We start from the raw sequence: 27,883 nt of genomic DNA, 5'->3' as shown, positions 1-27,883 counted from the left end.
TTTAAAAGTTTAAGTAATTTTGTTGTTTTTCTCTCTTTTTTTTTCAAAATAAATATAAAATATATTGTTTTGTATTGATTTTTAATTTCACTTTTCTGTTATTTTAATACATTAAGTTAAAGTAAAATGATAAATATATTTCAGGTATATATCCAGTTATGTATTTATTTCAGAGTTTTTTAAATAACAAAAATGTTAGTTAAAGAAACTAAATAATATTTTGGCTAACAATATATTGAGCACTACTAATCAATAACATTGCACAGGTGTTCTTATTTCTGAGATCATAAACTATCCATCTATATCCATCTTGCTCTATCCCTCTTCATTAGTATGTGACAGTGAGGTTCAAAAATGTGATCTCTTTCTCAGGGTAAATATCCATCGTAAGGAGAATGCAGGAGCAACTGAGAAGTCCATCACTATCCACTCATCTGAAGAGGGCTGTTCACAAGCCTGCAGGATGATCCTGGAAATAATGGAAAAAGAGGCCAATGACACCAAGACGTCAGTATCTTTTCTGACAGCACAATAAAGTTTTACAAGCTTCATTTGCTTTAGGATTGATTTAAAAACCATGTAAATAAGCAAATATACTCATGTTGTTTTGAGTTTTATTTAAAAAAAAAAAAAAAAAGTATTAATATTGTGTGCTCTGTCCCTGAATCAGTGTTGAGGAGGTTCCTCTAAAGATCCTGGCAGACAATAGCCTTGTTGGGAGGCTCATAGGGAAGGAGGGCAGGAACCTGAAGAAGATAGAGCAAGATACTGAGACCAAGATCACTATTTCTTCGTAAGTTTGCTCTATACACAGATCATTTAATGATTGGGGTTAAACAGTATCTTATAGGATGGGACCCAGTAATGGGATTGAGGGTCAGTTGCTTACATATTGAATGGTCACCTTAAGTAGCAATGCTAATTTCCTTCATTTTTTTTAGAATACAAGACCTGACTATATATAACCAGGAACGTACCATCACAGTGAGAGGAGGGGTGGAGGAGTGCTGTAATGCAGAAGTGGAGATCATGAAGAAACTTCGAGAAGCCCATGAGCATGATGTGGCTTCACTTAATGTGAGTAAATCATAGCATTTGAGGTTTATTGATGGTTGGATGGTAATTTGTTTGTTTAGTTATGAAGGAACAGTTTTTTGTAAAGTCTCTTTGAAACAACAGGGATTGTGAAAAGTATTGTATAATAAACGTTAACATAAGGCCAATATTTTTTTTTCTCTTCAATCTGTTTTGCCGTGATTAATAAAGGAAACATTTAACCTTTAATTGCAAATCAAATCCAGATGGAACTTTTAACTGAAGAATTTATTATTATCAAAGCTAAAAGCTGAAATATCATTTTAGGGCAAGAAAGTGAATTAGTTTGAGAAGACCAAATCTTTGTGTTTTGATTTGTTTGAAACTGACCTGACCCGAACTGACCTCCGTGCAGTTATCTGGAAGTTTGTCCTCTATGAAAATATTTGAGTTGCTGTCAAATGTAAAAGGCCATGTTTACAGAACTTTACGCCTGTATTTTTAGAAAGAGTTTTTATTTAAAAAAAATGTGTAATTATAAAGCTACTTTGGTTATAGAAAAAATACTTTTTCTCCAAACTTGTCCTGGGAGTGAATGCGGTCAAACAACCACCCAAAGAGTTCCCTTTCTGTTCTGTATTGTGAAATATTCTTAAAGATACATTAAATGACTTTGGTAAAACAGGAGCAGGAGCAGTTTTAAGAACAAAGATCTCCCAAGATGCACAAATTGAATGAGATTGATTTATTCCACGTGCTGCATACTCTCTCACTTTTACTCTCAGATTCACATCTCTCTCTATATTCGGTTTCAGCAGCAGAGTAACATGATGCCAGGTCTAAACATGAGCCCATTGGGGATCTTCTCCTCTGGCTTGTCTGGTCTCCCCTCAGCCTCTGGTCTGAGAGGATCTGACTACAGCCCCCTGCTGGTGAGCATCAGGACGTGCATGTGTATATCAGGACACTTAGCTGTCAATGACTTGACTAAACAATGTGTGATCTTTAAAGGGTGTGTTTGTATGAGACAGTGAGATGTCTTTCATCTTAGCGTATATATTATCTTAAATATCCATCTGTTTGAGTTACATTGGTCTCACCGCATTCTCCATGTGTATGTTCTCCACCACAGGGCCCCCCGTCAGTATTGGGTAGTATGTACGGGGTTCCCTCCTCTGGAGCATTCTCTCATCAGCAAACAGTGAGTACTGTGTCTGTATACTTCTCTCATAATGATGTTCTGTAACTCTGTAACACTGTATGTCAAGACAATCTCAAGCTTATAAAAAGCTTTTTTGCTCCCTTGACCCATTTAATGGACAGATATTTCATTATATGTATATCATTAACTTTAAAATGAAAAAGTTACAAATTCTAAGTTGACTTTAAAGGGAAATACAATTATACAATAATATTCAGTCAGTGTGTTAATGCATTAGGTATCATAATTTAAAAAATTAATTTATCATTTAATTTACCTGAAATTAAGCTGTAATTTTAACTGAAATTATTGTATTTTGATTGAATAATTTTGTGAAGCTAATGGTGTTTACTACTATAAAGCTGCTTTGAAGCAATCTGTATCTTAAAGTCATTACACACACACACACACACACACACACACACACACACACACACACACACACACATATATATATATATATATATATATATATATATGTATGTGTGTGTGTATGTAACTGGGAGGAGTCACAGCTGTCTGTGTGTGTTTCAGACTGCTGAACAGGAATTGGTCTACCTCTTCGTTCCCACTCCAGCAGTAGGAGCTCTAATCGGGAAGAAAGGGCAGCACATTAGAGAACTGGCACACTACGCTGGAGCCTCAATAAAAGTGAGCCACTTCTGATTCCTACGGCAATTTATTCCCTCTCATTGTCAACATTAACCAGTTTGAAACGAGGCTTGAATGAAAGAATGGTTTGGATCGATGGTATCCTAAGACTTGTTGTTCAGGACTAAATAAACCTTGATGTTTTTTTACAGTTTTGGGCCAGCTGATTGAACTGTTGAACTAATTTCACCAATGCTGCAGTGTCTCTGAATCTTACATTTGTTGATTTAGATTTGTTTTTGTGCCTTGCAAACTTTTTAAATTCCAAATGGTTTATTGTGAATTCTGCTGAATTCTGCTCCAAGGTAGCGTCATTTAGCTGATTGACAGTAGTGGTTTTGGTCTAAATTATAGCTTGTGATTAGAAAAAATTAAATGTAAAAAAATCTGTAATATCTCGAATTGTGTTCGTTTTCCAGCAAAAGTGTATTGTAGAATAATGTACACTTGAGCTGTATACACTGTAAAAAGTGATGACCTGCAATTGTAACATTAAAGGGCTATTTCTAACTGGCATTAACTTGATACATTTAGTTTTACTGGTATATATTGATGTATATAGGTTGGTTTTTCTGTCTATAAAGGTATCACTCACACTTTTAGCAGTTTAAGTCATCTTTTGTATTTAAATCGAGACCGAATGGAAAAAGAAAGTGTTTTTTTGTCACTGCAGATTGCTGAACCAGACAATCCTGATGATCCCGAGAGGATGGTCATCATCACTGGACCACCAGGCGCTCAGTTCAAGGTAAAAGCCATAATTCAGTCATACAGGCTCCTGATCTTCAGGGGACAGATTCCATTAGGCAGGACCCAGTGTGTTTTTTATTCATCCCTCATTTCTCCTTCACTCATTTCTGTATGTGTATGTGTGTTGTGTCTGTAGGCACAGGGGAGAATATATGGGAAGTTGAAAGAGGAGAATTTTTTCACAGCTAACGAAGATGTGAAGTTAGAGGCACATATAAAAGTGCCTTTGACTGCCGCTGGACGAGTCATCGGGAAGGGTGGCAAAATGGTATGTGTGCTTGCTTTATGTACATGTGATAGGAATACCAAAGACTGATGTGAAAACCATGTGTAAACATACAAGTCAAGTGAGACAGATTGTTTTTTACACCTGGTAGTAACACGTTCCTTGAGATCAGATTTTCTAGGAACTATCACTGAATGTTACTTTGTGTAGAAAAAGTGCAGAAAAGTTTTTACTTGGTGGAAGAAAGTTTCTTCTTCTGGTCTCCCAGACCAAGTGTCAGTCTCTCTGCATTTACACTGCAGGTCTTAATGCACTGGTTCGATTTTTTTGACCTTTGACCGATTTTTGTAATTTTTTGTTTTACTTTTTCACTTTAGAAAACTGGTATCTGTGGGTTAAAATTAATTCCCGCACAAAAAGATTGTCTGCAGTTATCGCTTTACTATGCACATGGTTAGACCTTCGTATTTGAATGGCTGTGCTATATAAGTGTATATAATTCCCGTCAAGTGGCCATTATTTGACAGCATGTACAACAGCTGTCATGATTATCTTGCAGCATAAAATCTGATTGAACAGATAAATAATGAAAAATAACAGTAATTCTCATATTTTAGGCTATTTTATCTACAGCTTGTTAGAGGTAGAATTCTTTATTGAAGTAGTGCCAAGATGATATTTATTATAATGAATTTGAATAAACTGAGAGAGAGAGAAGTGTGAAGCTTGTGACAAAGCTTGTACAAAAACTGCAAAGTTATTTGCTCATTGCTGAGAAATATATTGTAGCTTTAAGCTGTTGTATGTATAAAATTCACGGGGCAGGGGTTGAAAACCAGCTCCTGAATGTACAATTTCTTACATATATAAAGTTTCCATATCAATAAATGTGAGCGCATACAGTACACCGGTATTAAAACACAATCTTTATGGGCAAACGTGTCACCCTCGCATTGGGAGGTCTGCGGGGAATCAGATTTGTGTGGTTAGATGTAGGTCGGATGTCCAGATATTGGATATGTATCTGATTTAAAACCATATTTGTAAGTGGCTCAGATCGGATGTGGAAAAAATTGGATCTCGTGTGCAACAAATTCCGATCTGTGTCCAAAAATGTGATTTCTTGTGTTTGTGTAAATCCAGCCACAGTTCTCTCAGTTACTGTGGCTGACAAGTGCATGATGAACCTAATAGTGTAGAAAAGGATGGATGACAAGAGAATATTGAATAAGTGTCTCTCCAAAAAAAAAAAAAAAAAAATTACTGATTTGTCTTATTTCTAAATACAACAAAATATTCCATCAAAAGATATTCCAAAAAAAACTGAAGATGGCTCAACTAAAAATATTATCTTCAAACAACAACATAAAATATAGCAACGTCTAACCAGGAACAGGCAAAAAGAAACTATAGCCCTATTCAGAGAGCAATTGTTTATCATGTGGACGTCTGTAATAATTAATTTACATGGCACCTCAATAATAAAAATCATGGGTTTGAATGGCAATTTATTCATGGTGGAGAAGAAAGTTCTGTGATCCTACGAACCCGGGATTCTATTGAATTCCTGTTGCTATAGTACCCCATAATAATGGCCAGTTTCAAAGGTTTACATGCTCTCTTTTTTTTGTTCCTAACAGCTGCCGCTTGCTGTGGTGGTGCAGTTATGAAATATTGTTCTTGTACATACTTTCCAGCATTTAAATATTAAAACTGCATTCAAATGCAAGTGCAATGGTCACTGTACGGTGTATGGCAGTGTTAAAAAAAATTTAATCCATTTCTTCTTTTAAACACAGAGATGTGGATTTGGAATTAATTTACCAGCAATTAAATTACCACACAGCCTTGGTGTTTGTCAAAAGCAGTATAGGCAATAGAGATTTTTAAGCAAATGGTGTAAGAAAACACAGACATTGTAGATTGGGACAGTAATAAAGTCAGTTACTAACCCCTGTAAATGTTGAAAAAAGCTTACCTCCTTTCCAAATCGGGATTTATTAATTTCTCTGGAAAACCATGCAGACAGGGTTCAAGACTGAACAAAGGCAAAAGAGTGAGACAGAGCTTAAACAAGGCAGAAAACAGCTGAACACAAATCTTTCTGATTAATGACAGATCTCAGACCTCTCTGGGAACTTAGAGTCCTCTGGTGGAAAGGAAGAGTTCATGCTTATAGGTTACACCCTTACATCCAAATTTTAATCTGACCACAAAAAGGGTTAAACAAAAAGAGTCATTTTAGTGAGGTTCTTTCGTGGACTAAATTTAATTAGTAAATTTCAGTGATATGTATCATCAGGTGTTGTTGGCAGCACCTAGGAAACATGGAGCACTGCTCTTGTGATTGCAGTGTTAATTCCAGGTCTAAATGGAATTTGTGTGTGTGACCTCTGACCTCTTACCACCCACAGGTCAATGAGCTGAAGAATCTTTCCAGTGCTGAGGTCATTGTACCACGGGACCAGACCGCAGATGAAAATGATGAAGTGTCTGTTAAGATAATTGGACATTTCTATGCTAGTCAGGTATGTGATATGTGATTGACATTCTCCTAGGCCTTAAAGCGATAGTTCACCCAAAAATTACCCCCAGGGCATCCGAGATGTAGGTGACTTTGTTTCTTCAGTAGAACACAAACCAAGATGTTTAGCTCAAACTGATGCAGTTTATCAGTCTTATAATATAAGTGGATGAAAATCACATGACTAAAACATACAATTAAAAAAAAACATACACAAGCAAAACCAAATTAAACCATGTGGCTTATGATGATACATTGATGTGTAAAGACACAAAATGATGTGCAAGAAATTAAACAGTATTTATATTGCTTTTTATCAAACTGTTAGAACTCTCCTGAGTAGCAGGCGTGTAAGGCTTCTTCTTGCTTTACGGCGGATCACAGACTTATAAGTGCATTACCGCTACTTATCTCTCAAATGGACCATTAACACTCCTAATTGAGATTGTAGATAGTGTCAATGGTCCATTTGAGAGATATTCACACAGCAAGAAGAATATATTAAGATACTTGATTTATATAATTTACTCTTTTTTTGTTTTAATTTTTTTTAAATATGAACATTGATCTGACCGCATATATGGAGCCCATCATATGTGGTAAACAGAAACTCAAACATGCTTTCTTGATGCACAAAGAATCATTTGATGTGCCTTGTTGTGATGGTTAGATGAACCGGGTATCCCTCGCTAATCATTCACCCTCCTTATCCCGTTGTGCCACTTGTGCCGCTTCTTGACATGGGTTTAACGTCTTCAAAAAATTATGTCATACACTTTTATATTAATGGTAAGGTACTTTACAATCAGAATTGATTGGCAAGCAGCTGCAGTTACTTCTGTTTAATGTGGTATTGATTGCCATTGAATGTTTTCAATATAAAGCAACCTATCTATAATGAACAGAGAGAGAGTTAGATACAGAATATGCTGGGGAAACAACGTAAAAAAGGGCACCAAGCTTCTCATCAGAAGTTTGAAGTTTTGCTGGACCTTGCCACCAGGTCAGAGATCACACCCTTATGGTCCACCATAACCTGCACTTTTATGGCCGCGTATCCCTTTCGCGATAAGTACGCCTGATCAATCACTGATGGATTGGCGATAGGGATAAGTGTGCCATCCCAACGCCACCAGGATGTAAAAAAAAACGCAGGTATGAGAAGGTCCAGCATCTCCATAATGAGCTGTCTTGGGGGGCAATTTTTTTTAAATATAGCCACGTCAGGCAAAGTGTCAAAAGGGCTTAAGTTTTGCCGAATAAAAAAATTTACATGGACTAAACGGCTCCGCGTCCGGCTCCGTCTTTGATTCAATAAAATAACACGTTGGATCGCTGCCATAGTTGGTTGCTTACTGGACACCACCATGCCATTTATAGATCTTAGCAATATAGAGACAAATTGTTTGCCAGATTTTAATTATCAAAAGTGATTGCCAATTCGCTTTAATTACGTTACGAAAAAGCCAAGGCTAATTACCACCATTAGTTCTGATACCACATAAAGTCAACTTCATAGATAGGCCTGTATCCATTGCGAACATAATTTATTATGCGTCTTAAAATATCCATAACATAAAATCAATGTAAGCCACAATATTGTCAACAAACCGTAGTTTGACTTGTACGTACTACGCATCGCTGATTTCTAAAGACTAGCGTCTTGAGCTCAAACAACGCTAAGAGAGAGCTTACGAATGGTCCGGACCAACCTTACGAAATTGTGACTTACAGAAGATATACTTAGCGTACGAATGTGTCGGGAATCGTGCCATAACGTTAAGAGAGAGGTTAAAGAATAGGTTAAGAACTACTTAGCGATAAGAACATTTTGGGGAACTGGGCCCTGATACTTAAGTATAACATTACATGTTTTAGACAATTGATTTGCATAAACTTCCAGGCTGAGACACTTTCAGACACTTCTGATTCCCACTGCAGTTCACTCTCTCATTGTAAACATTAACCAGTTTTGGATTAGGCTTAAATGAAATAATTGTGGTAGCACTTTATTTTACAGTCCTGTCCATGTACTTATTATAGTAATTACAATAACTATGTAATAACTAGGTACTTACCCTGAACCTACCCCTAAACCTAACCCTACCCCATGTAGTTACCTTCTGTTACCAGAACGTTCTTAGATAAATACACTGTAAGTACACTATAAGTACATGTTAGTACACGTACTGTAAAACAGTGCAACCATTAATGTTTTGACTTGTCTGTGTCCTAAGGCTTGTTATTGGGACTACATATGATTTGTTCACCTTCTTAAAATATTAGCTGCTGATATAAACAATATATTTGCATGTGTTCTCCAGTCACCTTTGGCTATGGTGTGTTTTGTTTGCAGACGGCCCAGCGCAAGATAAGGGAGATCGTTCAACAGGTCAAACAGCAAGAGCGGAAACAACAGCAAACGGTGCCCACACCCGCTCAACCGTCAGAATGATCAGCAGATGCCAACAAGCAGCAGCTAATGAATGTAGCTCATGTGAGGACAAATCGACATTCAAGAAATATTTCAAGAAATTAACAAAGGGAGAGTGAGACAGAGCGGGAAACAGAGAGAGACAGAAGCTGATGAAGAGGACCAGCGGTTTAAAACAACCAAACAACTTAAAGCACAAAAAATCATATCCATTTGGGAAGTGTGGATATGAATGAAGATGTTCGAGTTTGTTACCAGGTCAGAGACTGACCTGATATTTCATATTGAGCACTTTTTATTATTGATTAAGCTGTGCACTACATCTACTAATTTATTAAGAGCAAATGTTAAAAAGATTTTAAAAACCATTCCAAATGTTTATTCAACACAATTTTCTTTGGAAACTCATTTCAGGCTATTTAATGTGAGTAATCAGATTTGTTTGTTAATCTTCTCTAGTAACTAAATAGTAAAGCATTATAACTAAAAGCATTAAGTGATCTCATAAAGGAACATAAATGTATAAGACTGCTAGCTGTGTGCCAGCATTTCACTTCCAGTTCTTCTTTACCACTGCTGAGTCCCAGCTTTTCTCCTCTGCTTGCTGCCCTTTTCTCTCTTCTTTAAAAAACAAGTATTTTTTTTTTGTTTCCTTGTTCCTGACTTATTCATCACACAAAATAAGAGCTGTCTGTGTGCCAACTTAAAAAAAAAGTACAGTCTCTAAACAGAGGTAGCTCTAGATTCTTACTTTGGGAATATAATGTTGATATCCTTTACTGCCCATGTATCATATTACACGCTCTTAATATTACCTTACACTTACCATTCAAAAGTTTGAGTTTTTTAAATATATTTTCACATTTTCTGATCAAAAGTGACTAATGACATTTCTAATGTTGCAAAATATTCCTATTTAAAAAAAAAATTTTTTTAACTTTTCTAATCATCAAAGAATCCTGAAATGAACATTGTTTTCACATAATAAAAATATGAAGCATCACAACTGATTTCAACATTGATAATAATACGTTTCTTGAGCAGTAAATCAGCTGCTCAAATAAATGCAGGCTTGGTGAAAAAGACTTCATTCAAAAACATTAACCAATCTTTCCATCCCTGAACTTTTGAATGGTAGTGTACGCACATAGAAAGGTATGTGTGTTTTTTTTTATGATGTTCAGTATATAGGAGACATGCACAAAGTACAATGAATTAAATATTGGTTTCAGTATTTCTTGACTGATCAAATGCAAGCAGCCAGCACTGCAGTACAGTACAGTCATAGAGTGTAACATTGATATTAAGCAACTGATAAATTCATGATTGAGTCCATGCTGCTTTGTGTGAAGCAGTACAATATAACATTCTACCTCAAGAACAGGGTACCTCAGTCTGAATTTATATACCTTATAAAGCTCTCAAACATTGAGCATTTTGTATTTTTCTAAATAAAAAAAAACATGAAGAGAAAAAAAGGTTTCGTGCAAGGCACCAACACGGCCTGCTTGTTCTTGCAAAAGGTTTCAGGACATGAAACCTCAGAAACCGATTGTTGCTTTATGAACCGTTTGACTTAAATGAGCTCTTGAGGTCAATACAACTCTTGGGCAACTGAACATTTGTGTTGATGGTACTTTGTTTCTCACAGTTTATGTTTGTACTGAAATAATCATCTTGACAGATACTGTATATAGTGTCTATAAGAATACAGCTGAATCCAACTATATGCAGTGTTCTTCAACCTGAATAGGGACATTTAGAAGACATTATCTTTGTTATTCTGTTTCAAATGGCTTGGTAATTTGTCTGTGTTGGAGGTCATATCAAATGAGATGGCCAATAACAAGTCAGTTTTGCATTTTATTTTAACCGTGTTTGTGTGAGGTTTTAGTATAGGAATAATCAACACTGCTGAATATTAGCATAATGACATTAGACACGTTTAGATTTGATCTTTTCAATTTGAGAATCTGTAGTACATTTTTGCTGTGTCAAATGAGAGGGATGTCCAGCGGTCTCTACTCATATCATTTACAAAGACAAAATATACATGAAACCTGAAAATTTTTGGCGTATTACTTCTGTTGCTGTCTCTGTGTTTTTTTTTTTTTCTTTACATTCTACCATGTTTCTATATGTCTTTATTGACCACTTTTACCGTTAATACTTCTGGGTGTTTGATAAGCCTGTCCCTTTAATCCTTATTTGAGATGGGCTTCTGATATAAACTTTGTAATGACATCACACAATGTAAAAATGGGTAAACAAACTAATTTCAGATCTGGGCAAAAGAGGGACATATTCCACTGGTGAACTATGGGCTCTAGCCAAGTGTGGGGGAGTTTAGGGAAAATGAGAATACACAATCATGAATACACATCTGTTTTTATGTTTTATGGGAGGGTCTCAATATACTTTTCACATGGATAAAGCAATAAAGAGTCTTTAAAACAATGTTTGTTTTTTCTTCATCTTTATATCAATACATAAAGTTTATTTGTGTCAGCAATAGATTAAGGATTCTGTGGAAGCTTGTTTCTGCTACAGGATTCACAGTTATGGCTCTTCATTTTCTCGAAATTGTGAAGAAACTCAGAATTCAGACTTTTTTTCCACTCGCGATTTTAAGTCTGAAATTTACATTTATCTCATAATTGTAATTAATCAGAATTGCAAGTTTATGCAATGACTTTTTATCTCAAGCAATGTCTGGATTGTGAAAAAAAAAAAAAATAATAATCTTGTTGCATAAATGGGCTTCCATTATATTCTGAATGCTAAAGTGAAACCTTGATGTCTGTTGGAAAATATGATTACATAATATTATATAATATTGCAATATTCTTATCCTGCTTTTATGCAACAATGTTTTTACTTGTAAGTAGCTTGGCAATGAATATGCACCAGTAAAAATAGTTTGGATAATTTTACTATGCATACAGCTGCCAATATAGTATAATTATCTCACTCATTTCAGCAATTTATAAATCCATTCGACATAATTTAGCAGTCAGTGGCTGCATATACTGTAAGTTATAATAAGTCTGATTGTTTTAAATGTTTTTGTAATCATTAAATGAACATTTCTGAACCTTTTAAAGCACTTCTTAATTGTGAACAAGCAGTTAAAATTTGGTTATAACAAAATTATACATATCAAGTGCTTTTAAACAACAGTTTTCTGTACACAACAACATCTGTACACGTTAAGACATTGATTCATTTTTCCATATGTGATTCAAAACAGGAGAGCTTCAGTAATGCAGTAATTATTCAAGTAGCACCTGAAGATGCAATTCAGGAAATTGCATATTGCACTAGAAATTCATTTTGGTGTTTAAAGGATACATATCATATTCACCATAGAAACAGCACCAGAATCTACAGTTCCCTTTCAGTCGGTCACGTTCGACGTTACGAATGGGATCTCGCCCGAGAGCCCAATCACCTTCGAGTGGTACAAAACGAGCCAATGGTACACAAAGTACCTTGGTCTGCGGAATTTGCATCGCGAGCTCCGCCCCGCAGAGCGGGTATATAAGGAGCAACGCGAGCAACTCGCATTCAAGCTTTCGCTTCGGAGCCGAGCACATCGCTTGCTGCAATCACCGGAGTGTTTACAAACAAGAGCTGGTGTTGGTGTGACGGCGCGATTCAGCGGTTCGTCTGGGTTTCCTGCGACAGCTCCCGCGTTCCCCTGAGCGCTTCAACACCTCTAAAAGAGACAAATTTCTCTCACAAAAGAGTTACGGGCCGATTTGCGTCTTTTTAAAGATGTCATTTCGCCCGTGTGTTTCTGGGTGCGGTCGATATATCGCTCCTCGTGACGGTCACGATCGCTGTGTCACGTGTCTGGGCTTCCAGCACGCTGAGACTGCGTTCGTGGATGGCTCATGTTCTCATTGCGGGGACATGACCATCTCGGCGTTGAGATCGAGACTCGATTACCTTAAAAGGTATAGAGTCCCCTCTGCCACACCCCGTTCTAGCTCTTCTTCTCGTAAGAGAGCTACTTCGGCTGGTGGCCAGGGTGATCTGAGGGTTACCGTGTGGGCTTCCCCGACGAGCGAACCTCCTCGGGCCACACCCCCCTCACATACGCCGCAGCCGGTTGAGTTCCCGGATGAGTTTGCTGGACCCTCTCAGGCTCCTGACATCTCATTCGGGGCTCGCGAAGAGGACCGTATGTCGATCGCCGCATCACAAGGCGGGCTTGAGTCCTCGGGAGATGAGGGTTCGGCTGCGTTGCCTCCCTCGGGAGTGCCAGCGTTGTCCGAGTCTGATCCCGAGCTGACGGCCGTGCTTTCCCGGGCAGCGGAGAGCATCGGGCTTGAGTGGAATCCTCCGCCCTGTCCTGAGCGCTCGAGGCTGGATGATTGGTTCCTGGGGGCTGCTCGTGCGGATCGCCAGCACCCCCCTCTGGTTCCTTTCTTCCCGGAAGTGCACCAGGAAGTAACTAGTTCATGGAGGGCACCCTTAACTGCCCGAAACCGTTCTGGTTCTTCCTCCGCCTTCACTGCCCTCGATGGCGGGGCGGCCAAGGGGTATGTTGGGATTCCCCCGGTGGAGCGCTCTGTTGCGATGCAACTGTGTCCACAGAGCGCCTCCGCTTGGCGTGGTGGTCCCAAGCTGCCCTCCAAAGCCACGCTTGTGGCCAAGGCTTACAGAGCTGCGGGCCAGGCCGCTTCTGCCCTGCATGCCATGGCCTCTCTGCAGGTCTATCAGGCCAAGCTGCTCCGGCAGCTGCACGAGGGCAGTGCTGACCCAGGGGTTTTGCAGGAGGCGCGCACTGCAACCGACCTCGCTCTCCGGGCGACGAAGGTCACTGCGCGCTCCTTGGGTCAGGTGATGTCCACTTTGGTAGAGAGCTTTGCCCAGCAGTTCTCTGCCGCCCAGAAGCAGTCTGAGGCCTTCAGACACATCCTGCCCCGGTGGCCCTCTGCTGCTTCCACCCCGCCGCCGGCGCAACCTCAGCCTGCTCGTCGCCGAGGGCGCCCCCCTGCGGCCTCCTCCACTCCCGCTCGGCCACAGCAGCAGCCTTCACCCCGGCCGCAGCGAGGAGACGGCCGCAGAAGGGCGGCGCAACCCGTCTCTGCCCCTAAACCTGCCAAACGCCAGGCCAAGCGGCGTTCCTGAGACGGGCGACCTGGAGTTGGAGACGTCAGCTCATCAGGAGATGGTAGCAGGACCACTCCTTCCCCCGGAGTGCCGGGGGAGAATCCTTTGTTCTCGTTTTCCTTTTGTTCCGCCACTGGCCCTGCGGCCAGTGGTACCCATATCTTCACTAAAAGAGCTGTTTCCTCTACCTCCGGGTCCCAAGAGGCCACGAATGACAGCTAGCGACGTGCTTCCTCGCCGCTCTCGTTCCCCTCTCCCCTTGCCAATTTCCATGCAAAGACGGCTCAAGAACGCTTCGCCTTCTCATGCCCTCTTTGCCACTTGGAGTCAGACGAGTGCCCGCACTCCGCCCCCGCTGAGGGACGCTATGCCTCCCATGCCGGGGCTGTCTGCTCCACCACGCTGCCCCACTGTGGGTACGCCTGTAGTCCCCAGGCCTTCCCGCTGGCTCATCCGGACGCTCAGGCTCGGCTACGCGATTCAGTTCGCCCGGCGTCCCCCCAGGTTTCGGGGTGTCCACGCGACGATGGTGGGCAAAGATGCCCCTGTCATGCGCGCGGAGGTCGCGACCCTGCTGGCAAAGGGCGCGATAGAGCCGGTCCCTCCAGCCGACATGAAGTCCGGCTTTTACAGCCCTTACTTCATAGTACCCAAGAAGACAGGTGGGTTACGGCCAATCCTGGACCTGCGTGCCTTGAACCGAGCTCTACACAGACTCCCGTTCAAGATGCTAACGCCCAAGCGCATTTTCGAATGCATTCGTCCGATGGATTGGTTTGCAGCGATCGACCTGAAGGACGCGTACTTTCATGTCTCCATTCTTCCTCAACACAGACCGTTTCTTCGGTTTGCTTTCGAGGGGCAGGCATATCAGTACAAGGTTCTCCCATTCGGGTTGGCCCTCTCTCCCCGCGTCTTTACAAAGGTTGCGGAGGGGGCCCTGGCTCCTCTCAGGGAACAGGGTGTCCGTATCCTCAACTACCTCGACGACTGGCTGATCCTAGCTCACTCTCGAGAGCGGTTGTGCGAGCACAGGGATCTGGTGCTCAGACACCTCGCCCGACTGGGTCTTCAGGTCAGCTGGGAAAAGAGCAAACTCTCCCCTGTGCAGAGGATCTCTTTTCTCGGTATGGAAATAGACTCGGTCGCCATGTTCGCGCAGCTTACAAACGAGCGCGCGCAGTCACTGCTGAGTTGCCTGAGACAATTCGTGGGCAAGAGAGCGGTTCCACTGAAACTGTTTCAGAGGCTCCTGGGGCATATGGCGTCCGCGGCGGCAGTCATACCGCTCGGGCTACTCCATATGAGACCGCTTCAGCACTGGCTTCACGACCGAGTCCCGAGATGGGCATGGCAACAGGGCACGCTCCGAGTGACCATCACTCCGGCCTGCCGTCGATACTTCACCCCGTGGTTGGACCCCTCGTTTCTACGGGCCGGCGTGCCCCTAGAACCGGTGTCCAGACATGTTGTTGTGTCAACAGATGCCTCTGCCACGGGCTGGGGTGCCATGTGCAATGGGCATGCTGCGTCAGGCTCCTGGCCAGGACCCCGACTTCAGTGGCATGTCAATTGCCTCGAGTTGCTAGCAGTACGTCTTGCTCTGCACCGCTTCAGGGCCCTGCTGAAGGACAAGCACGTTCTGGTTCGTACGGACAACACTGCGACCGTAGCGTACATCAACCGTCAGGGTGGTCTACGCTCCCGCCGCATGTCGCAACTCGCTCGCCATCTCCTCCTGTGGAGTCACAAGCATCTGAGGTCGCTTCGTGCCATTCACATTCCAGGCAGGCTCAATCGTGCAGCCGACGAGCTCTCACGACAGCAGTCTCGCCCCGGGGAATGGAGACTCCACCCCCAGTCGGTTCAGCTGATTTGGGAACACTTCGGAGACGCCCAGGTAGACCTGTTTGCCTCTCCAGAAAATTCCCACTGCCAGTTGTTTTACTCCCTGACCAAGGGCACCCTCGGCACGGACGCCCTGGCACACAGCTGGCCGCTGGGCCTGCGCAAGTATGCGTTTCCCCCAGTGAGCCTTCTTGCACAGACGTTGTGCAAGATCAGGGAGGACGAGGAGCAGGTCCTCATGGTTGCGCCTTTTTGGCCCGGCCGGACCTGGTTCCCCGAACTTGTACTCCTCGCGACAGCCCCTCCCTGGCCAATTCCTCTGAGGAGGGACCTTCTTTCTCAGAGACGGGACACCCTCTGGCACCCACGTCCCGATCTATGGAACCTACATGTGTGGGTTCTGGACGGGTCACGGAAGGTTTAGGTACCTTGCCACCACAGGTGGTAGCTACCATCACTTCAGCTAGAGCCATGTCCACCAGACATGCCTATGCCTTGAAGTGGAACCTCTTCGTCACTTGGTGTTCTTCACGGCGTGAGGACCCCTGGAAGTGCCCGATTGGGTCAGTGCTTTCCTTTCTTCAGGAGGGGTTGGAACGTAGGCTGTCTCCTTCCACCCTCAAGGTCTATGTGGCTGCCATTTCGGCTCACCATGACCCTGTTGAAGGTAAGTCTCTTGGAAGGCACGATCTGATCATCAGATTCCTGAGAGGAGCAAGGAGGCTCAATCCGCCTCGCCCTCAGCAAGTCCCCTCTTGGGACCTCGCAGTGGTTCTATCAGCACTGCAGAGAGCTCCCTTCGAACCCTTGCTCTCAGTAGAGCTAAAGTTTTTATCTTTGAAAACTGCGCTCCTGACGGCTTTGGCTTCGGTGAAGAGGGTCGGGGACCTGCAGGCATTTTCAGTTGACGAAGCGTGCCTGGAATTCGGGCCGGCTAACTCTCACGTTATCTTGAGACCCCGGCCTGGGTACGTGCCCAAAGTTCCCACCACTCCTTTTAGGGATCAGGTGGTGAACTTGCAAGCGCTGCCCCTGGAGGAGGCAGACCCAGCCCTGGCGCTGCTCTGTCCAGTACGTGCGCTCCGCACCTACGTGGACAGAACTCGGTGCCTTAGGACCTCAGACCAGCTCTTTGTCTGTTACGGAGGCCAGCAGAAGGGAAAGGCTGTCTCCAAGCAGAGGTTATCCCACTGGATAGTGGATGCTATTGTCCTGGCTTATCAGGCTCGAGACCTGCCATGCCCCCTAGGGGTGAGAGCTCACTCAACTAGGAGCGTAGCTTCCTCCTGGGCGTTGGCGCATGGCGCCTCGCTAGCAGACATCTGTAGAGCTGCGGGCTGGGCGACACCTAACACATTCGCAAGATTTTATAATCTCCGTGTAGAGCCCGTGTCCTCCCAGATACTCGCCCCTTCGGGCCAGTAAGGACCTGCTCGGTGTCAATCCGCTTGCTGCGCCATTCCACTCCGCGGACTGGATGCATGCGCTATTCCCCTCAGGTGAGTTCCTCAGTCAGAACCCTGGGTTCCTCCAGCACTGTTGATGTCCAACACTTGCGTACATGCCCTTTGGTCAGCCATGTGTGGGACTAGGTGCCTCCATGTGTCGTGATTCCCCTTCTGGGTAATCCCACGTGTGTATGTCCACAGTAAGTCTCTCCGCAGCATGTGTCTTTCCCTTGGCAAGCCCTTGCCAGCTCTGTCGTTGAAAATTCCACCCTGCGGGCTGGGTACCTCAGAGTTCTTATGTATCACCACCTTGGTAGATACCTACTTCTGTAAGTCCTCCCACGGGCAGGCAGCCTGCTAGCATATGTCCAGCTGGAATGTGCTACCCAGCGTATTCTGTGCGAGCTGTAGGCCCTCACTCGTGCTGGCCTCACGACAGGGTGCTATCACTCACACGGGTCGCTGGAAGACAGCCATGTGGCGTTTTGTAAGGGACCCCATTCGTAACGTCGAACGTGACCGACTGAAAGGGAACGTCTTGGTTACGTATGTAACCCTCGTTCCCTGAAGGAGGGAACGGAGACGTTACGTCCCCTTGCCACATCGCTGTTCCGCTGAACGGCCGGGTCACTGGCTCGGCTCCTCAGCGAAGACTTGAATGCGAGTTGCTCGCGTTGCTCCTTATATACCCGCTCTGCGGGGCGGAGCTCGCGATGCAAATTCCGCAGACCAAGGTACTTTGTGTACCATTGGCTCGTTTTGTACCACTCGAAGGTGATTGGGCTCTCGGGCGAGATCCCATTCGTAACGTCTCCGTTCCCTCCTTCAGGGAACGAGGGTTACATACGTAACCAAGACGTTTCTGCCAGCTGTCATTAGTAGTGTGCGTTTTTGTACCTAGAGATGAATGCACATGCAACAAAATTGTTTATGTATGACAAGATCAGTTATCAATCCCTGAATGTACCGTGCAAGTCCAGAAGATTTAGCCCATTATATTAATTATCAGTGCACAAGGCTATATTTAAAGCATTATACTAACTTTCAAATAAAAGTACAACCTGACAGTAGGATGCATTAAGTTAATAAATATAATAACATCAAAAATATTTTGAAGGTTTGGATACAATACAAGAATACTATTTTCAATGAAAATATTTGTGTGTAATACATTTGATTAAATCTGTATGTAAATGTATTACATTTGCATGTATTAAATCCATTTGAGCATGTATTAAATTATTTGAGCAATATTAAATTATATTTTTTGGATAAATAAAACCAGTAAATTTTTAGGTAACTATTTTATCACTGTATATTTAGAGGGAAAGTAACTAATCATTAGTTCTATTTTAGTAAGGTGTGTAAGCATACTCAAAAACACATAATCATGAAACATGACAACAATAAGTATGTTTGCTTCAATAAAACTTAAAGGCTAAGCTGTCAGATTCCCTTTTTTCCTATAAAATGTCCAATGCTGTGTACAGTGGGTAAAGAATATAATCACCCCCTTTAAAATAATACCATTTTGTTGCTTTGCAACCTGAAATGACTGGACTGGACACGGCTTTTGTTTTACTCTGTGGTATTTACTTATAATATCCAAATGAAAGGCCGCTGGATAAAACAAAAAGTGTATATCCAGCTTCAATTCAGGCTGTAATGCAACAAAATGTGATTATTTTAAAGCATGTGATTCTTTTCTATACCCACTATATGTAACATTTCAGCAATCTAAGTGTGCTCTCTTTTAAGACATTAATAGTCTCTTCTTCTGCGCTTTATCATCATTATAGACATTCAATATTTGTATTTCTGTCCATGTCAGTTCCACTCTGCATTCAGACATTCACAACCAAATCCTCAGCTGTGACTCCAGACCAATAATCAGTGTTATATTAACAGACTGCAGACTCCTCTTCTGTCTATCTTTGAGTCATCTAGTCTTGCGATCATTCTGGACCTTTTGGTGTCCATTGGCCTCCAGGCCATCAAGTTTGAGGTGGGCCTGGCTGTAGTGGCGGATCAGAGCTCCAGGAATTAGAGCCACACAGGCGATCAACAGGAGCTGCAGCAAGGTGCCCCACGAAAAGATGTTATCCAAAGAGTGGATCTCAGACAAGATGGCACCCGTACGGACACAGATAAAATTATAAGGGATCAGACCTGGAGAGAACATGAGTATTTGAGATCATGAAGGTTGTTTTTTAGGGTCAAAATGGAATTATTAGGACAATTTAGGTGGGGGCGGGGGGTAGGGTGTGCAGAATTGCAATGTGTATGTGCAACTATAACACAGAAAATACATTAATGTATAACTAAACATGCACTGTAAGCTTACCAATGAGGATGGAGAAAAAGAATATGGGGATGGGGATGTTGAGGATTGGAGAGGTGACGTTCAGAAACCAGTTTGGTGTCATGGGAAAGAACCGCAGAAAGAGCAAGAAGAACAACAAACTACTCCTGTTCTTTTCCACCTAATAGAGAAAGATTCATCATGGGCTCGTGTTGCATGAAGTTTGAACTCCAAAGTTTAAAACAGATGAAAATAATGATCATGGTCATGATTGGGCAACTTTTAAACATTTTTTCATCACAAAGTATGCCTTATATATATACAGGTGCTTCTCAATAAATTAGAATGTCGTGGAAAAGTTCATTTACTTCAGTAATTGAACTAAAATTATGAAACTCATGTATTAAATACATTTTCAGCACACAGACTAAAGTAGTTTAAGTCTTTGGTTCTTTTAACTGAAATGATTTTGGCTCACAAACCCCACCAAATCCCAATCTCAACAAATAAGAAAACTTCATAAGACCAAAAAAAAAAACAGTATGTTCATAAAAGTATGTTCATTTACTGTACATGTACAGTACTCAATACTTGGTAGGGGCTCCTTTTGCTTTAATTACTGCCTCAATTCGGTGTGGCATGGAGGTTATCAGTTTGTGGCACTGCTGAGGTGGTATTGAAGCCCAGGTTTCTTTGACAGTGACCTTCAGCTCATCTGCATTGTTTGTCTCTTGTTTCTCATCTTCCTCTTGACAATAACCCATAGATTCTCTGGGGTTCAGGTCTGGTGAGTTTACTGGCCAGTCAAGCACACCAACACCATGGTCATTTAACCAACTTTTGATGCTTTTGGCAGTGCAGGTGCCAAATCCTGCTGGAAAATGAAATATTTTACTGGAATCAGCATCTTCAAAAATCTGGTCAGTAGAAGGAAGCATGAAATGCTCAAAAAAAAAATTGGTAAATGGGTGCAGTGACACAATGGACCAACAGCAGATGACATTGCACCCCAAATCATCACAGACTGTGGAAACTTAACAATGGACTTCAAGCAACTTGGGCTATGAGCTCCTCCACCCTTCCTCCATACTCTAGGACAGTGGTTCCCAAACCTGTCCTGGCGTACCCCCAACACTGCACGTTTTCTTTGTCTCCCTAATTAAACACATCTGATTCAACTCATCAGCTCATTATCACATGGGTTAATGAGCTGATGAGTTGAATCAGATGTGTTTAATTAGGGAGACAAAGAAAATGTGCAGTGTTGGGGGTACGCCAGGACAGGTTTGGGAACCACTGCTCTAGGAGCTTGGTTTCCTTGTCACATTCCTTGACACGTCTGTATACCTTGACCCCAGCCTCAGTCCATTCCTTGTGAAGTTCACTCAAATTCTTGAATCAAATTTGCTTGACAATCCTCATAAGGCTGCGGTTGGTTGCGCATCTTTTTCCTTCCACTCAACTTTCTGTTAACATGCTTGGATACAGCACTCTGTGAACAGCCATCTTCTTTGGCAATGAACGTTTGTGGCTTACCCTCCTTGTGAAGGGGGTCAATGATTGTCTTCTGGACAACTGTCAGATCAGTAGTCAAAAAAGACTTAAACTACTTCAGTCTTTGTGCGTTGTAATTATTTAATACATTTAAGAGTTGAATTACTGAAATAAATTTACTTTTCCCTCAACATTCTAATTTATTGAGAAGCACCTGTATATATAATCACTAATATAGTTATATATCTTTACTCTGTGTTGTTATCATCGTTATTGTGGTGTGGACTCTATTCTTTAGATTTAAGAATGATTTTTAAATCTGTATCTTTGTTATCATTATAGTTATCCTCCTTGAAATCAAACCCATAGCCTTTACGTTGCTAGCACCATATGCAACTGTTTAGGCTAAAGTAGATGCAGAGTATAAAAAAAAAAAAGCAAAGTCATAAATACAGTCACTGTCTATTTTTAGAACATTCATTAATGGAAAATCCCTTTATCATGTGCTCATGATACCTAGAGGCAACCCACCATTCTCTGTAGCATCGCCACTTTCTCAGGGAAGAGCCTGACGATGTGGCGTTTGCCAAATGTACGGGACAGCAGGTAGCAGTTGGCGGAACCCACTGTAGTCAAAGTGCAGGCAATGAGGAGTCCATGCCATGGCCCAAACAACGCCCCCGCTAGCATGTTCTAGACTCGACAGGAAATATTGACAGTGAAAGTTGTTTTATTAGCTCATAAGCAACATATAGTCACAACTGTTGATCAATCGTTTATTTCAATCTTATGAGTTGGTTTCAGGCAGGTCTAGTAGACCTCTTTTACCAACCAAAAAGAACGAGCCTGGCATGGCGAAGGACTGCTTGTAAAGGTAGGCACTGCAAAAGAGAATGAACACATAGCCAGTGTGTTCTGTCTTATAGAACTGCAACAGCTCGGCTAGTTCCCTCAACTCGTCCAGATCAGACGGGAACTTCAACCTGGAGAAAACATAAGACATTATGGAATCAGTAAATAATGGCACTGAATTTGTGAGATTCTCTTGTCATGTCTAACCGATTGGAGTGTGGCTGTTCTCTTCCCATCAACCAAATTGCTTACCCTTATCAAAATCAGCACTAAAGAGACTGCTTTGAAGGAGGACAAGGGTTTTAATCATTGGATTTAGTGGGTACTGTGGGCTTTAGTAATATGACTTAAGCGTAATAATCTGAAAAAACCCTTTTTTGCGCGCAAAATGTGATGACCAGCTACTGTTTGTTTAAAGAGATATTTGTACACGATTTAACTGATATAAAGAAGTTTTGATGGTATAAATGAATGATTCAGTGATATTAAATCATATTTTTGATAAAAAAACAGTCAATTTAGATGTCGCTATTTTAAGGTTACCCCATTTTTTCAAATTTTACAAGTGTCTAATTTTTGAGTGGGTAATAAAATACAGTACTTAAAATCAGATATGTTTGAAGCTTGAGAGTTTTTTTAATCATTTATTTATTTATAAATAAAGGACAAATCTCATATGCCTCTTTTACATTCTTGTAATTAACAAAATGACCAGGATTTTCAATGAGGGTAAGGGGTCTGTGACCACAAGGTGGAACCATGGTGGTTCTGCAGGAAGTCTGACAAAATGGAATATTCTTTAAATAAACACAATATTACATTAACCAAAAACAAAGTTAAAGGGACAAATCACAATAAATATATACTGTATATACATACATTACAGTACTGTTAAAACATACTGTATAAAGCAGTGACTTATTTAGGTTTATATATATATATATATATATATATATATATATATATATATATATATAATTTTTTTTTTTTTTTTTTTTTTTTTTTTCAGATAACAACAGGCTTGAAATCACCAAAGGGTTTGTAAAAATCATTGAAGGCCCCTGATCAAGACAATAGCCTGTCAGCAAGATGAGAAAGACTGAAATCTGCTCTCAGCATGAGTGAAGGAATGAAATATGATACACCAACTGAACGGAAATAGCCTCTCAGCTTTGGAAATGTGCGTGTGTGTGTGGGCATGTTTTTGTGACACTTCAGGACACAACTTTGTATAATGACATGGGTATGACACAGGTATTACAAGGAGAGGGTGCCTTATGAGGACATAACCTATGTCCCCATTTTTCAAAACGCTTAAAAATCATACAGAATGAGTATTTTTTTTTTTTTTTGAGAAAGTAAAAATGCACAAAGGTTCCTGTGAGGGTTAGGGTTAGGGGTAGGGTTGGTGAAGGGCGATAAAATATACAGTTTCTACATTATAAAAACCAGTACGCCTATGGGATGTCCCCACTTTTCACAAAAACAAACATTTGTGTGTGTGTGTCTGTGTGTGTCTGTGTGTGTGGCTGTACTTGATGGCCAAACTGTTTTAAATGTCTTTAAACACATGATCACATGATCGTGTGGTGGTACCAACTGATGAATCACATCTCGGGCAGTAGTGAGTAATCTAAGCTCCTTACTGCCGACCAGGGGGTAATTTGGGCATGTAGCGGGGCGGTACTCCCCACCCAAGTGCCAAAGCAGAGGTCTTCATTTCACATGCGTAACCAGTGTGACGAATATAAACATGTGATATGCTCCAAATTAAACTGAGTGCAGACTGAGTATGTTCTCACAAGTACAACAACACGAGAGAACTTCAGTGGAGGAAACTCACCAGATAATAAACAAAACAGTAATAAGCAAAACTACTTTTAAAAGTAATGACATATTCAGCCTATTTTTCTTTAAACAGCAGATTTTTAGGCTACACCACTGTAAAACATGATACATGCATGTTAACACAAAATGTCCCTTCTCTTATAACCATGGGAATTTCCATCCAAAGACTACAGCTGTCTCTGCCATCACTTCTGAACAACATGTGAAAAACTTCATCCCAGTCTCATCAGCAGATATTTTCCCAGGGTACAGAAGGGTGAGCTAACCAAGAAATGAACCAAGACATACAGGTCACAAGACACTATGGAAAGGTCAGATCTTTGGACTGAATGTGATGATGGTAGACATACAGCAGATCCGTTACCCAATTTGAAACTTTAGTGTCCTTTCCACTGCTTTTGTTTATAAGTATCTGGATGACTTCAGAAAGTGACACAAGTGTACAGGGCTTTTGAGACCTATCTGCTCTCCTTTTATTTATTTGTGATTTATTTCAGCTGGTCATGCCAGACAAACAAGTTGCATATGAACCATCCAGATATCTCTTTCTTTCCCTCCTCCTCTATATTGCACAACTCAGCGAATTCAAGAAGTCCACACTCGAGAAGGCAGTTGTCTGATCTTATAACTGTCACCTCATGTCCTCTGCTAGGCTCCACTTCTGAGACATGACTGCTAATGTTGATTTGCATTCAGAGCAGACAAGGTTATAATTAATAAAGAGTTAAAAATGAAATTAATAATTAAAATAATTATATTTAAAATTGTATATGATAGGCTCCAACCATCCCATGAATTCTACAAAGGACAAGCAGTTTGGAAAATGGCTGGATATATATTTTAAACTTTTGAATACTATATTGAATACTATATTCATGTATTTCCAGTGATATATTTAAATATGTGGAACATATTAGGGCTTTTGTTTTTTGTCTAGTCAATCCTGCTACACTGAATTTCGTTGCACACACACACGCACACACACATGTTTGTTTTTTTGAAAAGTGGGGACAATCCCAAAGGCGTAATGTTTTTTATACTGTACAAACTGTATATTCTATGGCCCTACACCAACCCTACACTTAACCCTAACCCTCACAGGAAACTTTGTGCATTTTTACTTTCTCAAAAAAACTCATTCTGTATGATTTATAAGCGTTTTGAAAAATGGGGACCTGGGTTATGTTCTAATAAGTCACCCTCTCCTTGTAATACCTGTGTCATACCCATGTCATCATGATACAGAGTTGTGTCCTGATATGTCACCAAAACAAGAGCACACACACACACACACACACACACACATCTATATATATATATATATATATATATATATATATATATATATAATACAGGATCTAGAGGACTATGTGCGGATCTAGGGGTTCTTAGACTCCTTAATTCACTCATTGCATACAGTCACACACATGCAAAGCAGACGATATCTGAGAACCAGATGCATAATAAGAACTGACTAAGGATCAGGTCCTTTAGGAGACATGAAAGGACAGATGAAACGTTAGAGAAGAAAAATTTCTTGATGTGGATTGCATGTGAAACACCTATGATCTGAACATTTCTCACCCCGGGCCAGAGCTGCTCCTCACACGATATAAAGTAACGCTAAGGAGGAGAGAGCACAGGAGCTGAATGTACCAGAATATTTGCCATCATCACAGAATAACTGCCAAAGCTTCTCTCTTTCTACACTACACATCCATCTCTCTCTTCCATTTATTATTCTCCCACAACTCCTTGTCAGAATTGAGATAAGGATGTATATATTATAATACTGTACATAAACCAACACTGAGTCAAACAGACATGCAGGCAAATAAGGAAGAATGTGAAATTAATGAAGATAGAGAAAACTAATAAAAAAGAAAGAAAGAGGGAGTTGTTCCACAAGTAAAAGTAAGAGCTGTCACAAACTGCATGTACAGTGACTGTAGAAACAGTGTGAACTTACTGCTACATTGCAACATATTTATGCATGAGTTTAATGACAATGCATCATCCAATATATTATCAGGTGAAATATATTAATATTTATTTCAGTTATTATCAGCACATCTAAGATTATTAAAATAACATATTCAGAAATGACATGTAAGTTTGTAAATTGTACGAAACAAAGTACGAAAGATAAGATGCAGTGAGATCTTATTCGAATTGTTCTACCTGAGTTCTTCCTCCTCCGGTTCATCGGCAGTGTGTTCAGGTTCAGTGTCGTGAACACGGACGGCACGAGGACCCGGCGGCAGAAACGCAGACAGCAGATACAAGTAGAAAGTTGCCGCGGCCACCAAGGCAATTAAACCCCAGATTGAGCGCATAGTCCCGGGCTAGATCTGTCTAAAAACGACACGATTGCACTTGGTGCCACACCTGTTAAATAGCAGATCCGCTCAGTGGGCAGTTTATACATGTTACGTCTCCAGCCCATGGAAGTACGTGGACCTACTGTATTGCAACAACGTGAGATAGTGAAGCCCCCCCATGAGGGTGGACCTATCTGTCACGAGACCCCCAAACATGAGCCTTTGGTTTTGGGACTCTGGGAACAGTATATGTAACTTTAAAAAAACATTAAATAGAACCCCGTTTAAACTATGTAACAAAACATTGTAGGCTATTAAAGGCTATATAAATACTATCAGTGGATTATTTTCAGAAATTGAACCATTGTCTTTAAGCCATTATATTGTGAGCAGGTCACAAAAGACCTAATAAAAGACAATTACTTATTCATTTTTTTAATGTTATGCATTGTGGTTTGCTATTGTTATTTGTGAGCAGGATGGTGTGGTTAGTATTCTTTATTGAAAGAACTGGAAGAAAAAACAGCTGCCTTCAATATCACTAACAAAGGTATAATATTATTTATCAAAGTCAAATGTGCTAAAACAGCAACAATGGTAGCTACTTCATAACCGTGAAATACTTCTACATTATGACCAAAAAGATATTAGGAGTACTGTAAATAAAAAGAACATGTTAATAAAACTATGCGACTCTAAAAATGTAAAGTGACGTGCAAAATATAAAAGTGATAGTTAAAAAGAATGCCTAGTAATAAAGAATAAGATTATTTAAAAACAAGTGGACTGAGCAACTGGGTAAAAAAAAAAAAAAAAAAACGAGTTTACTCAGTTTCTATAAACTGTTGGCAAAGAACATCCATTCACTACATATTCCGTGGAAAGATTGGGAATGGTTTGAACAAATTTCAACTGTTTGGAACCAATTTTACTCAAATGAAGTGAACAATTTAATTGAGAGAATGGATCTTATACTGGCCATTACACGGGCTTTCGTTGAGTACTGTACTGTCTTAAAACATGTAAGTAGTTATTATAATGCAGCTTCTGTCATGATGATTTATGACTTTGACCTTTGACCTTTTGACAGGTTGAACTTCCGGTAACCTTATGATGGATGGGCGGAACTTTCCGACTTCAAGGGTTAACCTATGGCCTTCCCACGCATCGATCATGCGTTTTGACAGAAAGTTTTACCCTATTGACCTGTTAGTTCTAAATCATGGTTTTGACGGCTAGTTTAAACGGAAGATGAAAGACTCCTCACGCATCGATCATGCGGTTTTGACAGAAAGTTTTACCCTATTGACCTGTTAGTTCTAAATTAAAACGGTATATGAAAGACTCCTCACGCATCGATCATGCGGTTTTGACAGAAAGTTTTACCCTATTGACCTGTTAGTTCTAAATTAAAACGGTATATGAAAGACTCCCCACGCATCGATCATGCGGTTTTGACAGAAAGTTTTACCCTATTGACCTGTTAGTTCTAAATTAAAACGGTATATGAAAGACTCCCCACGCATCGATCATGCGGTTTTGACAGAAAGTTTTACCCTATTGACCTGTTAGTTCTAAATTAAAACGGTATATGAAAGACTCCCCAATCATCGATCATGCGGTTTTGACAGAAAGTTTTACCCTATTGACCGTTAGTTTGTTTGAAGTCTGTGCCGGTTGTTTGAACTCTGTGTCAGTTAGCTTGTTTGAAGTTTATCACAGTTATAAGGTTATGTGTGTGTGTGTGTGTGTGTGTGTGTGTGTGTGTGTGGTTATAAGGCTTCTCCCCCTCCCATTACATTTATGAGCGGTGTATAAATGGGGTCGG

General features: G+C 41.0%; 2 protein-coding genes across 5 annotated transcripts in view; one reads left to right on the top strand and one right to left on the bottom strand.

Moving 5' to 3' along the window:
* Positions 1-9,767, top strand: part of LOC113106270 (insulin-like growth factor 2 mRNA-binding protein 2) — a 36,576-nt gene extending 26,809 nt beyond the window's left edge. For 3 of the 4 annotated variants that reach the window (XM_026268005.1, XM_026268022.1, XM_026268013.1), the window contains 10 exons: positions 373-507; positions 671-793; positions 942-1,077; positions 1,851-1,967; positions 2,168-2,236; positions 2,771-2,887; positions 3,561-3,635; positions 3,774-3,905; positions 6,278-6,391; positions 8,744-9,767. In XM_026268005.1, the coding sequence (XP_026123790.1) occupies positions 373-507; positions 671-793; positions 942-1,077; positions 1,851-1,967; positions 2,168-2,236; positions 2,771-2,887; positions 3,561-3,635; positions 3,774-3,905; positions 6,278-6,391; positions 8,744-8,842 (1,117 nt within the window). In that variant the 3' untranslated portion in view covers positions 8,843-9,767. The remainder of the gene's footprint in view (positions 1-372; positions 508-670; positions 794-941; positions 1,078-1,850; positions 1,968-2,167; positions 2,237-2,770; positions 2,888-3,560; positions 3,636-3,773; positions 3,906-6,277; positions 6,392-8,743) is intronic. The other variant, XM_026268032.1, reaches the window with a different exon arrangement.
* Positions 9,768-18,701: 8,934 nt separating this feature from the next.
* On the bottom strand, positions 18,702-26,209 carry LOC113106285 (transmembrane protein 41A-B). Its single transcript, XM_026268040.1, has 5 exons — positions 25,916-26,209; positions 21,867-22,017; positions 21,566-21,727; positions 19,583-19,721; positions 18,702-19,407 (listed from the first exon to the last, which is right to left on the bottom strand). Exons 1-5 carry the CDS (start codon positions 26,068-26,070, stop codon positions 19,178-19,180), a joined length of 837 nt encoding a protein of 278 aa, XP_026123825.1. The 5' UTR covers positions 26,071-26,209; the 3' UTR covers positions 18,702-19,177.
* Between the last annotated feature and the right edge of the window lie 1,674 nt (positions 26,210-27,883).

Source organism: Carassius auratus, chromosome 1 (assembly GCF_003368295.1).
Source record: "Carassius auratus strain Wakin chromosome 1, ASM336829v1, whole genome shotgun sequence".
Classification (NCBI taxonomy): domain Eukaryota; kingdom Metazoa; phylum Chordata; class Actinopteri; order Cypriniformes; family Cyprinidae; genus Carassius; species Carassius auratus.
Note: the sequence above shows the minus strand (reverse complement) of the source record. Positions and strands in the feature narration are given on the sequence as shown.